At 33.3% G+C, this 16,083-nt stretch overlaps 1 protein-coding gene across 1 annotated transcript in view; it reads left to right on the forward strand.

Moving 5' to 3' along the window:
- Positions 1–16,083, forward strand: part of LOC146996014 (uncharacterized) — a 353,921-nt gene that overhangs the window by 179,825 nt on the left and 158,013 nt on the right. Inside the window, exon 2 of the mRNA XM_085822668.1 lies at positions 11,825–11,965. Within this exon, the coding sequence (XP_085678794.1) occupies positions 11,825–11,965 (141 nt within the window). The remainder of the gene's footprint in view (positions 1–11,824; positions 11,966–16,083) is intronic.

The following is a 16,083-nucleotide window of genomic DNA, read 5'->3' on the forward strand; positions in this document are numbered from 1 at the left end:
TTATTTAGTAAAACTCCTTTGATCTTTAATATTTCAAAGCAAACCTCTTGGAATTTCTGTATCGTATAGTTACAGGAGGTCCGAACAAAATATTTATATACGCAACATCGCTCTGAATATGTTGGTATATTGTTGGGTAAAAATACGTATAATATGTTAAACTATTCAAAAGAATATGTCTGTTTTCCGAGGCATACATGTTTGTTGCCTGGGTGTATACATAGGCAGCAGTTTATTTAAACACCCAGTGATAGATAGGTATTGCTTGATAAAAGAAGAGTAAAACATTTTAGCTCTGTTACAAAAATATTACTAATCACCACCTATTTCTCACTCGTGGTGGACTATCTCATTAGTGGTGAACTTCAGCTGCCATTTAATATGACCACAATCTAACCGTCCGCGATTATTTGGTCCTAGAGGGAAAACAGTGCAACATTTCTAGGATAAATATGAAATTATTATTCACAAATTTCTATATATGTATATTGCAAAATGTTTTGTTTTATCCATATTTTGACTGTCTCGAGAACAAAACATCATCTTGGGTTCTTTTGACACGACATGAAAAAATCACGGATATGATATCAATCAAAAGCTCGTAAAAAGTTTCGAAAAAGAAGCAAACTCCTCGTGGAAATTCTCCAACGGAATTCATCTTGAAACCGAAACGTTTTATTCGTCACATTGCTCGAAAATTGACGATAATGTAATCAAAAGTTCCCCGACTAGAGAATAAATTGGGACTAAATTCTTATTCCAAACAGACGGCTTCAGAATAAAAAAGTCAAGAAATAAGAGTAAAATAAATTGCCTTAAAACTTACAAGCAAATGATTCCATCCGGAAACGGAAACCCGCCATAGATGATAAATCATATTTTATGTTTAATGTTAATCTCAGTGGCGGTGGCGCTAAATATGATCATTTAACGGCGCTTAACTGTGTCGCTAGACATTTTAGAATAAATCTAAAGAAAACATCAAAAAAAAAAAAAAAATGCCAGTATGGAACGACACAGGAGAAGAAAATTATATTTCCAAGACAACGTTTTTAAGGAACGATATTTCCTTTTATTGAAATCAGTACAATGAAATAATTTTGATTGCTACCATCGAACAACGCAAAAATAAAAAATTTTCCTTCATTTCGCAATAAACAAACTTAATTCTTTTAAACAAGATCCAGTTAATACGTCTCCAGTTAATTGAGAATTGACTGTAGCCGCAAGCTCTTAGTTTTGTCCATTTGCTGTTTCATTAATTTCATAGTTCTATGAACTTTCGTTTCCTTTATTTCCCAGGTATCCAAGCTATGCTATAGTTGTATTTGAACAGCCAAGGTATCTCTTAATGCGTGTTTCATCAGATATTCTATACTGACTAAGTTCAACGGAGAACGGGGGGGGGGGGAAATTGGACTAGAATGTTTGCTTTCGTGTTTCCGTGACCTAGCGGGGAACTAATTTACTGTATTGCCATGATGTCTTCTTCAGAGTTCAGTTAATAAGTTGGTTTTTATTTCTCGTAAATCACGAAAAGGATCAAAATCGATTAATTGTTAAAAACTGGCAAATAAAAGGGTCTGACAGGAAACGTTTCATCAGGTAAGCAAACTACACAAGATAACAGATTCGTTCTTTATTTGTTTTCGGCTAATCACTCTTTTAGAAAAACTAAGAAAAGAACGTGCTATATTCTTTGTTTCCAAAAATTCAGAGCTGAAAATACAGAATATGCTTTCTTTGTGAAAAATACGGACGATCTAAAAGTTCTTAAGCGTTTTTAAAAATATATTATTTCGGTGAATTTATAATGTGCAGTATTGTAATTAACATAAAAATGCTTTGGATTGTATAAAATGCTTTTTGTAATTTACTGATAACAAAACAATGAAAAAATTATACTGTGACAAAATATCAGCATAAAACAAATGTTTACGGGAAATACAAAAAGGAAAAGATAATATGTGGGATTGCAACAATGATGATAGACAGCATCAAACTACTATAAATGTTATTTCCTGTAAACAGGTGACAGGTGAGAGCAGCTCCGGATACCAACTAAAGACCCGGACGGCTTGCATGGACTAATCGGGTATCGTTCGGATCCCGCAACTATCTGAAGCTGCACTCCGAAAACGATACAAGGACAAAGCACATGGCCATACAAGAGCAAAATATACATTTTTCTGCATGCGGAATTAAACATTTTTCTAGCTACATCGCATGTTAACACATTGCTACACTATACATTTCATAATATGCATTGCGTTGATCATTGCACTGTACTTAAGGCACATTTACAACTCAATGCTACACTTAATTCACTATATATTCTTTGCAACATATTACGCTGAACATTATTCTTGACAATTCAACATAGATTCTGAACAATGCAATTGATTAAATAAGACATAACTTGATTATATAGTACATAAATTAGTTACATAAAACAGACTTAAATAAATAACTTGATACAACAGATAAATAAATTAAGAGCTCTTAAATAAAGAGCAAAATTGCACATTTGCATGCAGAAATACACGTTATTTACTTTGTGCTGTACTTATAATATACAAACTACAGATTTAAGGACACAGTACAGCCCATATTACTTTTGATTAAATAACATTATGTTAAGAGTTAACCGTGGCATAAATTTTGCTGTATTCTTAAAACATACCCAAAATAACTTTGTAATTAAACATTCTACTGGTCACATTGCGTGTTAACACACTGCTATATATAAAACACTCAATATATTAAAATTTTTATAATACATACTACATTGAACACTGCACCATATTTAGGACACCTTACAGAACTCATTTCTACACTTAATGCACTGTGTGTATTGGCTACATATTACATTGAACATTACTCTTGATTAAATAACATAGGCACTGGTAGTAACTCTTTGTTATATACAACATAATTCTTAATACAAAAAGCTTTAAAAACTGTTAGAAATACACATTGAGGAAAACAAATTACAGACTGCAAAAACATGCAATCATTACTTACTGCTGTGAACATCACATGCAAAGTACAGGTGTCTTGTTTGGCAACCCACAGCATTTTATAGCATAATACATTCCATACAGAGGAATATTCATAATTGCTTTGCTCAATATCTTTCATCACGTTGACTCTGCATGTGCTAGATACATTAAATACTGTATTTGCCATGCACTATACATTTTATAATATGCCCGTTAAAAAATACAAAACATGAAGACAGCCAGACATTGTGTCCAATCCTCACATCTAAGTAAAATAATACCAACACAGAAAATTTTTTAATAAGTTTTTATTCATCTACCTTGCGGTTACATAATTTGTGCGATAATAGAAAATCAAATCTTAATAGCTTATCGGAATTCGGAAAGAAATGCTCATGTAGGATTAAAATATGAAATTAAAAATGTAAAGACATGCCTACAGGCTTTCGCTCAGGTCTCCAAATTTTCACGCACAGTTATGACTATCAAAACTAAAATCGATTGATATAATCCAGTTTTAAGGACAAGTAACAGCACGACGGATCAACAAGAGCTGCCAAAACTCTCTCTCGACTTCCCAAACTCTGTACTTTAACACATTAACTAAGTTACATCCTGGTGGGAGCCGGAGCAAGTAGAAGTCAAGGTACAGATGAAATAATACGATAAGTGGTTAAAATTTATAATTTAATAATTTTTGGTTTACTTAAAGTGACATGATGATTACCCAGTGTTAGTGGCAATTTGAAAAAAAAAGTGTTCTCCGGAGGGAATGCATCAAATATCTGTAAATAAAGGCCTTTCCTTCTCGCACGCCATTAATTTTAAATATTTTTTGTTATCTGCATCAGTAAATATGCAAGCTTCAGGAAAATAGAAGTTTTTTTTAAATGTTTACCGACTTTTAATCACTCAAAATACTTTTTTTTTTAATTTATTAAATTTAAAATTCTTTCATGATTTTCTTGTTCTTGATGGTCACTGATCATTTGTTAAAACTGAGAAACTGATTCATACCCTGCTGTTCTGTTCAAGATTATATTTTTAAAAACCTGATGTGTACAGCACATGACTTCCTTGTACGGAATATTAAATTATACGCATTTTTTCTTGCAATTCATTTAAACTTATTGGATTGAATTAAATCCACTTCGCCGACAGCGCATAAGCCGCAATAGAATAAATGCATTCTTTAAAATTCACTCTATTTGTTTACCATAGCGACACTCTGGCGCTAGGTTCACTTAACAGTATTATATTTCGTTCATATTATAACTCAGAATGCACAAAATTTATATCATTTAAAGAACTATCTAATCGTTGCCACATGTTCTATTCAAATACTATAATAAAGCTAGAACGATGTATAAAAGAAATTAAGCAAACAAAACAAAAAAGAAAGAGTTTTTCACAGACGATTGAATACTTCTCATTCAATTAATTCAGTTCTCACTTCACGACAAGGCAAAAATACATAAAAAGTCATAATATCTGTATTAAAAATTACGAAGTAAATCTTAACACTTTCCTCGAAAAATTCCAGAAAGGATTAGGCATGATTTAATTGGCAATAATAAATGAAGGCGTTATCTTTGTTGTTGTGAAGCTAAGTTTCTCTAGATTGGCAACAAATTCACTATTCTGCTGTTTCAAATGTAAACAAGCAATAGTCGCCATCAAAACCTAGCCGCACTTAAACAACTTTAAAATTGTTGATAATTCTAAACATACTGCATACAGATTTACTAAAGGCATAAAATCCTTAACCAGAAGATAAGAACAGCATAAATCAATCATTTTTAAAGCAAAAAATGTACAATTTACAAACATATAAGAGTAAAGAAACTGAGATCACTGAGCCGGGTAACAGAGTGGATATTAATATATTTACATACGTTTGGTGCGGCCGATTGCAACCAAAATACGAGATGCACATCTACATGTATTAGCAGTCCTATATACAAAATTTCAACGTTCTGAGGCTACTCATTTTTGAGTTATGCGAGATACGTACGTACGTACATACGTTCGTACAGACGCCACGAAAAATTCTCTTCGGAATTCATTTTAAAGCAGTTGTATAATTTTTTTGGAGGAAAAGAGTCTTTTATTCTGTCCTTACGTACAGATATCACTCAAAAACATCTTTAAATTGCATTCGATAGCGGTCAAAATGGATATTTTCGTTGAAATATGCTGCCTGAAACTTTTCACGATTACAATACTTCCTTTTTACTTCGTACAAGGAAGTAAAAAATGTACAAATTACCAAAAAAAAAGGATAAAAAAGTACATTGTATCTTTACGTACATTGTACACTCGTTATACAAGAACATTATATACACATTGTGAATTCATGACACAGAAGGCACTGCATTCAAAAATGTTTTTTTTTTTTTTTTTTTTTTTTTTTTTTTTTTTTTAGTTTTCCTTCAGCTAAAGAGGGATAATTTTATAACATAAATCAAAGACTTAATCTACATTTTTTACCAAAATTGTGAATAATAGTATTTTCTGTATATAAATTAAATTCGTGAGTATCGATAAAGTGCACTACATCATAAGTGCTTGCTTGCTTCTTTCTTTAAGCAAGGTAATCTAATATTTTTGTTTTAATTCCGTACAGCCATAAAGAGTTTCTTCTTCTTCTTCCGAAAAATCTAAATGAGGATTTCAAGCATCCCAACAACAAAAGATGGTCTGTTCACTGAACCAAAAAATTAGCTAGGGTTGGAAATCGAGTGTTCTTTTTCATTCGCAATTAATTCCCTTGGTTCTGAACATCTGGCGAAATTAGCTAGACAAAGCGAGCAGAAATCTTGAACTACCAATCTTTTTGTTGCTGAAATTACTTCTTCTTCATAGTTTGATAATGAATTATTCTTGTTGACAACTAAGTTTGGCTAAGTATTTTCAGATCGTATTTTGTGAAGTGGAGTTTGTTTATATATATATATTTCTAAAGACGGCGTCTTCTTCAACGCTCTATTCAGTGCTTTTATGAAACATATTCTAATTAATATTTTATAATGCCAGTCCGTATGCTTATTATTTTATAGTGAGAATTTTCTCTTTTCTGTTAATTGAATAGTACTCTTTTTTTTTAAATTTTATTCACAGTCGCTCTCACTTGGATTTTTTCCAACGCACCACCCATCAAAGGCAGAATTCTCGTGGAAAGCTTGCAGGAAGTTTGATTCCCGTTCTAAGGGAGAAAGGAATGTTTTCAAGATCTTCCCATCCCGTATAAACACTCTTATGGTTTCTTTATTATTTATTGAAAAGGAGCTTACTTTTTCTGTGGTTTTTCGCTGCTTGTTAGCAGGGGCGTCGTCTTCTTAGGGCATGCAATTCATACGGCGCATGCTTATAAACTGGAAATAGCTAAAAAAAGAATTACTGTTTTTCAACTCAATCGAATATTAAAATTCTTATTAACTACTTTAAATGCATATAAAATTCTCTTTGATAATTTACCCTCCTCCCTTTACTCTTAGTATTGGCTATGCATTCTGTTCCTCTGGTTAGTATATTGCTTGCGTATTCTGTTCCTCTGGTTAGTATATCAGCCTGTTAGATTAAAATGAATTTTATAGTCCGGGGTTGGCCAAAGTGCGGCTCGCGAGCCTGATACGGCTCTCACAGGCAATTTATGCGACTCGTGCATATAAAATATATGCATGAAATATTGTAAACTAAAACTATTCAGTGTCCAAAAGGAAGTAATTAATTAGTCTTCTGAATTCAAACTTGCGGCTCTTACTGACATGAAGTTTGGCCATCCCTGGTATAGTCTATTTCCACATCTTTATCTTTTTCATTTATCGTTACATTATCGCTTAAGTTCTCATCGCAAGTGGACGGTGTTTCGGTTGTAGGTAAGTTCGTGTTATCTGTTTACCAGTTTGTGATACATAAAAGGATCTTTTAAACCCTTTTCCAATTGTATTCATCTTCAAGTCTGTGCAAGAATTCGCAAGGTTTAACATTCAAATAGATCTAATTGCAAATAATTATTTTATGACAGCAAAACATACTAGAACCCATAATTTCATTATTTTTTCTTTTGTTTTTATTGAAAGACTCAGTGCTAAAGAACATAATGGTCATTCTGCAGCTACCATCATTTGTTTATATTATTTCTATAGTAAAAGTCGTTTTTTTCTCTTTCCTAGTCTTTGAAACGAGGCGAATCTTTAACAAAAAATATCGAAACAAGATCAAAAAAGATGTGAAAAGTTAATCACAATGTCATATAAGACATAGGACAGACAGCACGGTTTAGATATAATGAATACTGTAGATTTCCTTATAAATTATTAGATCGTGTCTAGCTAAGCAAGATATTTGCATCTAAAATTTTTCATGCGTCGAAGAAGGCTTTGCCTTTAAACAAATGCAAAAAGTCATAAATTTTAAAAAAGGAATTTCTAGTTGCTTTGCATCACTGAGCTTGTTAATAAAAATTAATTATATTCGCACAGAACAGAAATATATGAAAATCCAGATTCGAATTTCAAACTCTGTGCTTCGAGATGTGTATGTTAGGGTACAGACTGTATGTATGCAGGATTTTGTGCCGCCATCTTTTCCCAAAGCAATGCACAAACCTACATATTCTTCACTGTTTAATACTAGAGAAAGCAGGTCTTGTGAAGTGGGCGGATCTTGCAATGTTAATGTTATTCAGAATGTCTTCATGTCCTAACAATATTGATGATTTTGAACCAAACACTGATTAAATGCAATTAAAAGTATAACCGCAGAATTACTATTTACAATTTTTCATTTCTGAATACAATCAGCAATGAGAAAAAAAACCATTTTGTAACATTACACAATTTTAATCCGTTTATCTGGCATCGCTAAAGTCTCAGACTTGCAGGATTATCGGACTTCGCTGTATTTTTTATTTCGCCAAACACATTACTTATTTCTCTTTGAAATAAAATAAAGCAGAAAAATTTATTTTTATTTATGAAATCCCTAAAATCCAATCTTGCTTTTTTTGTGCAAAATCAAACATATAACCTACTTCTTTTGGAAAATTAAGTTAAATGCTAGTTTTTAAGTCTGTTTTTAGAAAAGATGGAATTTTATTTTCAATGGCCGAATGTCTGTTCGAACTAATTCACAAAGAATGGCCAAATCTATTGGTTATTTAGCCACTATACTGCTATCTAGAATGCAACGCAGAGGTTAGATAGTTCATACAGCTGCGAGAACGGAATGTCCCACCAGTAGTCGAGTGGTTAAGAATTCTAAATACTGGTAGTTCGACATAGCTTGAGTTCTATTCCAGGCCAACGTGTTGGCTCCATTTTTAATTTTCATGGTTCTTTCCATGTGTAACATGAAAACGAGAGCCAATTTCTTTGGAAAGTCATCCACAAAGGCATCCTTCCTCTTACGCAGATAACCCTCGTGACTTCGTGATAATCAAAACAACCTATCCTAACGTGGGACTAGAAGAAGGACGCACACATAGAGCCGAATTTTACGCGGGAAACGAATTCACACCTTTAGTATTCAGAGAAGCATTCAGTGTCTAGGAGGCCTATCAGCGGCTGTGCGGTAAAGTCGCTGAACACTACACTAATAATTCGGTACTAGGTTCGAATCTCGTGAACGGGCTGCCTACATGAGCTTTTTCGTGGTTTTTTCCCATGTGTAAAGTGTATATGAGCCAGTTTTGCTTAAAAACTCATCCACGAAGGCATCCCTCCCCTTAGATAGCCCCAGTGTGCTATGCTGTAATCTTACTAAGCAAACAAACAAACAGTTTCCAGTATACCTGCCACGGGGGAGAAATATTGTGGTTAAGAATTGATTCGCGAAGTCAACATTGGAAAGCAGTTTTATATATACTACTAAACTTGCATTTTGCTAGATTATTTTCTCAACGATATGTGATGACGTGTTATTGAAAATTTAAAAATCTACTAAATAGTAAATAGTGATGTGTTATTCATGTGCAATAATGAAAATGTTGAAATAAGTAAGATGAATTTGTATAGCATAATCATTAGCTCGCAATAAATTATTTTTCATTGTAAGCCAATAAACGTATCATATTCATTCACTTTAATTAATTCAATAGTTCTTAAAACTGTACTACAATGTTTTACCTTGTTTATTACTTAATTAAAATATTAAAACTCGCAAAAAAAAATTCCAGCAAACTTAAATTTACACGTGGCTACGTAAAAAGAGCAAGTGATTTGGATAACTGGTGTCCGGATATTTGGATTTTCGTTAATCTAAAGTTTTCCTGTACTTCTAAAGATAGAAAAGGGTACTAAAGAGAAGCAGTCCAGAGAGAAGAAACATCGGTTATAAATAACATTGAAAATGACTTCCACTCTGTTTAAAAACGCTGCATGTAGCAGAATATTTATATCCATTTAAAAAATAAGTTATCTGTTCTTTACAAATAAGTCGGTGTTTATTTTTTTAAGATTCAAGGTAGAGTTAAGGCTGTCTGTATTTATTGTTACACATGTTAGAATTGTCTATATTCATTGTTGCACATGTACGGATGTTTTCCCTACGTGTATTTTCATAGTGTAAAATGTTACCTTATCCAGAGAGATTTGTGATTTGAATCCCAGCGAAGGCGCAATTTGTTTATCATGATGCTTTTTGATTTGAAAACATAACGACTTTCTAACTACAGTGGCACTGCACTAAAATGTGGTGGGCATTTCATCACTATTTTTAGATTCTATTGACTGAGTCTCGTGCTTCGCAATTTAAGATGGGAAGAATGTAAGAATATATAGTATTCCTTTGAACATACTCTTGTATTCTAACTGTTACCATGTCCAACTAGCAATTTGATGATTCGGGGTTTGAATTCTAGTAACCACGCAGTTGAATTGTCATGTTTGACATTTCAAAAATCTAATGATATTCTACATGGATTTGTTAGAAAATTAATCAAATAAAAATAGAATACATTTTGTGATAACGAAGTATACCAATGCATATTTTGATACAAGCCGTAAAAAGTAAAGGAACTGGGTATTATCAATTATTATAACTTACTTATTGCCGTAAACAGTAACCAGACGTGTTTTAAAGATTTTGATGTGAAGAAAGTATATGTAAGAGCCTAAATTAATATTTTTATTCTTGATGCAGCCTCCGAAATCGATGCAAAAATACGGAATGATGACAATTGTTGAAATTTAGGGTGTATAAAGGAATAATGTTTAAGTCGTAAAGGATACTACAGGAAACATGTATGGTCTTCAAATCATAGTTAAATTTATATAAAAATTTTGTTTTGTTGGGAAATAAAATATTCGTTAATTAAAAAACAGTAAAAGGGAATTAAAATATTAAGATTTGTTCAAAATTGTGTTTCAGATTCTTATAATTAGATTATTGTGTTTCAGAAAAGGCTAATTTACATTTAACCGTCCGAAGTATACAGTGGTCCTAAAAAATACTTCCTCAATATATGAGCCTCTAGCGGACTATCCGCTCAATCAATCGACATGAAATTTAAGATGTTGTTATTTGGAAATATGCGCTCGAGATTGTGATAATGTAGCGGAAAAAATAGCTCTTACGGTTACAGTGAAAAATTTTCAAATTACAGCACCTACATTTTTCCGCTGTAAATACATCAGCGCACTGAGAAACAGTGAAAGGTGTTGGAACGATACGCTTATGACGAAAATTGCCTGCATGAAACATTTGCAAAGAAGGGCATTGTAAAGGACCAATGACAACACAACAGAGAAGAGGGAAAGAAAACTTTTATTGGAAATATAAGTTTTCAACATGTAAAACATTACAAAAGAGAGTCATCTCCCGTAACTTTGCAGTTTCGTGGCCACCGCGATATCCTGACCTCACGCCCACGGATTTCTGATTCTGAGGTTGTCTGAAATGCAGGAGCATCAACTCCAGAAGATGCGTCAGAATTGAAAAATGCCATAAAACATGAATTTATTCAGATTTCTCCTGCGATGTTACAATCGAACGTGTTGCCAACAATCTCCCGCATGCAATGCGTTATCTTCTGCAACAATTGTCCCCATTGAAAACTTGTAATTCTAATTTTTAAGTTTTTTTTCCTCTACCTTCTCTTGTGTTGTCATCAGTCTTCTATAATGTTCTTCTCGCAATTTTCGTCATATGTGTATCGTCCCAACACTTTTCATGGTTTTTCAATGCGCTGATCAATTTCCGCAGGAAAAACGTGGGTGCTGCTATTAGAAGATTTCGAAATATTTTTCAGAGTAACCGTAACTGTGCGAGCTCTATTGTTTAGAAAATATCTTTGATATATAAACCCCTAGCCTATATTTTCAAATAAGAATGTGAAATTTCATTTCGATTGGTCTAAGCGGATAGGCTGCTAGGGGTTCATCTATCGAAGAAGATTTTTTTATGATTACCCTGTATGTATATTTTCCATTACATAAAATTCATGCATATTTTTGTGGAAAACTGTTGTTTGTAGATTAAGAGTTTAAAAATAACCGAATAAATCAAAATTTTAAGATTAGTCAGGCTTTCTTAATCTAAAACACTCCAGCCCTAGCTTACATTTAAATGTCAGATATATATCTATATTTTCCATTACGTAAATTTAACGTATATTTTCCGTTAAAAACTTTTTTTAAAACGTTTTGATATTTATTTTCTGAGAAGTAATCCAATCTTAACTAATAATTATAAACTGAATATATATATATATATATATAAACTGCCACTTAGAAATAACAAATCTCGAGTTTCAGCATTTTGTGAGTTCCCGTTGTTTAGTTATTCATTTACTTAAAACTGATTTCACTTCTGCTTTGCAGGAATGGTGAATTCTCCCCAAAAATGCACAACGGATGGCGACTGCGGCGATGAGCAAATGATATGTGACTTTGAGCTGAAAGTCTGTAAATGCAAAGATGCTAATTCCGTTCTCTCTGCATCAGGGGCTGGTTGTCTTCCAGGTATGAATAATTTGATTATCTTCTGAACGGCATGTTCTGGTAGCACGATTCTAGTTACACGTTTAAACTTTTACCGAGTTGTCTTTTTAAAAACTGCTTTTCTCATTAAATGTCCGCTTGGGGTAAGCTATTTCTACTATCAAAGTTCCTAAATGTGTTCATAGATTTTAAATCTCGGAAACTCAAACTGAATGTAAAGAAGATTAAAATAATTATAAAGTGGCATTTTAAAGCTTTTATATAAAAAAAACATAAAATGACATCAAATCAAACAAAACGATTATAAACAGTCATTAATTAATTGTATGACTTAGTGTGATGTAAATTTGCACGAAATGCAAGAAAACCTGGAAGAACACTTGAATACTTGATGTGCAGGCATGTGAAGAGTAGAAAGCCGAAACCAGAAAATGTTAGGGATACCACAAGCTGTCTAACGAAGTCTATAAGCAATGCACATCACAGTTCCTCAAAATGACTCCACAATACTACTATTATATCATCAGGTAGTGCATTTCCGTTTTGATCGCTTAAAATCCTAAATTTCCTAGAATATTTTGAGATCTAGTTAATAAGGCGGCCATTTTATGACTCTAAACTTGGATGAGTATTCCTGAAAACCATGCGGATAGTGGACATTTTGATTGATTTTCTTGGGAGAGGCCAAGCGCCTCAGAAATAATGAACGACGTTAACAAGCATAAAATAACTGAAATGTTAATATAATGATTATTATTCATAGAAACTTTTAAAGAAATCCTTAATTCGCCTCATCGGGCACACTTCAAAACATTACTAAACTAAACATTTGAGCGTTGTCGACATGCTGAAATCAATCATTGATTCGTGGATTTTCTCCGCCCGCAAACTCTTCCATTTGCTGAATCAGTGTAAAGATACATATTCGTATAAGACTACTCATTTCCATTCTTTCAAGGCTCTAGTCGAAGTGTTTTCAAATCCACGAAGTTTAGAGCTTTATTTCGTTAAGTAAAAGGTTCATCTGGATTGAGTAGCAGTAGTCACAGGCCATATCATACAAGAAGCGTTGTAGAGTTTTTATGTTAATGGTGAAAGCTTCCAATACCGAATTTCGATATTGTTTCTGGCGCTGTAAAAAAAGCTGGTATTATTCTTAACAAATAACTGTTCTTATTTTGTTGTTATGGTCATCCAGATCTTTTTAGAGTAACACTGCTACCATGGTTTCCATTCTTTACGAGAATTCTCTTTATCGTCCATTTTTTCCAAGCGGCCAAACATGAAAATCCAAACTATTCCTGTACCTTCGAATCGAAATTCTTAGACATTTCTGTCAAGTGTCTATCGTCGAACTTTATCGAGTCTCTTAAATCATGGTAAATAGCCATATTTACTGTGCAATCGCAACTCTTTAAACTTCAGCAGATATTTGTTACAATATACATGCTGTTTGCGGATGAAATCATTTGCGAGAAATAGGACGCTACGTTACGATTGATTTGCGAAATCACTGAACGTTACGTTTGTGAGAAACTCGTCGTTGCCTGCTGCAGTCTTGTCGGTGCCTGGTACCATCTTTGTGGGAAACTCGTCGTTGCCTCACTTTGCTGCCACAGTCTTGTCGGTGCCTGGTACTATCTTTTTATAAGGATGGTAACTGCATCACCAGTTGCCTTAGTATCCTTCATGGTGGTAAATGACCTTGAAAGGTCGAATTGAGGCTACTTCATTCGTAATAAAAGTGCTCTTCGACCTCCGCTGCCAATACTTCGATCTGTTTTCTGGTGCGACTACCTACTGGTTACCAAGCTTCTAATGTATTCCAAACAGGATCGTTTAACCAGTGTTCAGACACTTGAATATGCATACGAGTCCCCTTTACCAGCAGCATTTTCACCCTAAGTTATTTTTAGTATCTTCATTTCATCAAAACGTTTGACCACACCTATGTAAGTGTACCTAAATCGGATAAGCAAAGTTAAATATCTTTTTTTCTCTCCACCCAATATTTTGGATAAACTGATGTTTCTTTTTGCAGTTAGAAGTCTTTATCCATTTAGAAATTTTATTTATTTATTTATTTATTTATTTATTTATTGTTTGTTTGTTTGTTTGTTTGTTTGTTTGTTTGTTTGTTTTGCAGTGCTAATTCTGAGTTTGAAGTATCTGAAAATAAGGCTAAATTCTTTTACAGCTAAATTGTTGTAGACGGCCTTACGTTGAAACAACCAATGCCCGCATGAACGGCCGAGATCGCATGCTCAGTTTCTACCCTCTCCCTAAAGTACACTATAGTCCAAGGTGCAGTTTCTACAAATGCATATATCAGTTCATCTTTATTGCAGACAGTCTTGCCGTAATCTATAGTTCTTTTTCTTTAGGTTAAACATGACTGTCTTTAGGTCTTTAAGTTAAACTTAGTATACACTCATTGGCTAATAGAAGTTCTTTTGTATAAAAAAAAGTTCATTTGTAACTTTCTCGGCTCTTTGTTCGTTAATGAATAGAAGAGAAAAAATTGTGACTCTGAAATGAAGTTTGGTATTTTAAGCAAACATTTGAGCGAAGACCTTACCCTTCAGATTATAGAGACATTAGGTATTTTTTGGAAGCAGGCAGGATGAAAAGTTAGCAATCGCCTTCGCCGGGACCCATGGACCTCTGAGATACCGGCTCAGTGTGCTAACCACTACACCACGAAGGCACACTAGGAAGGTGGGAGAAATACCTTACTAAATGGTTAAATCTAATCGGGAATCTTCTCCAATGACCTTTGAATTTTTAAGAACAAAATGCGTGGCTATGATATTTGTAAGATTTATGTATTGGAAATGATCGCCCAAATGTCTGGAAAGTCTTTAGGAGTAATAATTTTTCATGTAAGTTCCAGTTACCCTCTTTCATTTGAATGGTTCTTTTGTGCCACATTAAGCAACAATATCTTTCAAATCTCTTTAGCAAACATAGTAGGGCAGTATCGCTTACAGTTATAAATTTTTGAAAACTATGTCCCACCTTCCTGTTAATTCCTTTCCTTTTTTTGCAGATAAAAATTATTAGACACTGAGTAAGCAGAAACATCCGTGAATAATATTATGTTTCAAATGTTCAAAATTTAAAGCAGATAATCAGAATAACACTTGGTGTTTGCAGTTATCAAGCTAAACTGTTATTAGTATGTAATATTCAACTTTGGTTACTTTGGAGTTCCCCCCCCTTCCCCGTGATGGTATATTATTCCGTTTGGTTCATGTCCGTGGTAGGAAGCCATCACAGCGATGCACTCACTCACTCACTCACTCACTTTTGAAAGAAAACAAACTAATATTCAGTGCTCTCCATTTGTTTGGTTATGGTTATGGTAGCTGTTTATTTCATGAATGAATAGCAGTGTGTGTTTTTTAGCCATTTTGCTTCTTAAACTTATGATAATGACTAATTTAGCACTTTACGCAGTGTTTGTTCTGAACTAAATTTTGTATAAAAAGCGTATGTAATATTAAGGTAAATGTGTATGAAGTCTTTCTTATAATAAATGTTAAATTCTGACTACATGTAAACAGTACGGCTACCTATGGCCCCTTCGTCTTCCAGTAAAGTAATATCAACTCGGCAGCATGTTCAAAATAAACCTTTTTATTATAACATCAGCCTAACAATTTACGTAGCTCGTATAATAACATGCTGCTTGCGGTATCAATAGAACCTGAGAGTTAAAGTAGAATTTGAATATTCTAAAATGTGAAAATTCACACATAAAAGTTCCTCCTTTGAGTTTTGTCTCAGGCTCTCACACATACGAACCAACGCGATCAAAAGACTAAACGCCATATATGTATATTTGCAAATTTACATTTTGCCGGTTATAAAGTAGACATGATAGTAGAAATAAAATGATAAGATAAAAGATATAATAAACACATAAAACATTACATTTTCTGTGATTTAAACAGTAAGCAAAGCGTACAGGAGGAAGGAAATGAGATCTATGCAAAATCTATAAGCAATTACAAGCAAAGTCATGAACATATACGGTTTTTGAATAATTGGAACCAGTTTACCTCTAGATTATTGCAGTTTTTAGAGCGCCTATAACAAAATTTATTAATTATTAATGACAAATGCTCTTATATAAC

The sequence above is a fragment of the Stegodyphus dumicola genome, chromosome 8 (genome assembly GCF_044657685.1).
Source record: "Stegodyphus dumicola isolate Sdum_Otavi_A_Nest chromosome 8, ASM4465768v1".
Classification (NCBI taxonomy): Eukaryota; Metazoa; Arthropoda; class Arachnida; order Araneae; family Eresidae; genus Stegodyphus; species Stegodyphus dumicola.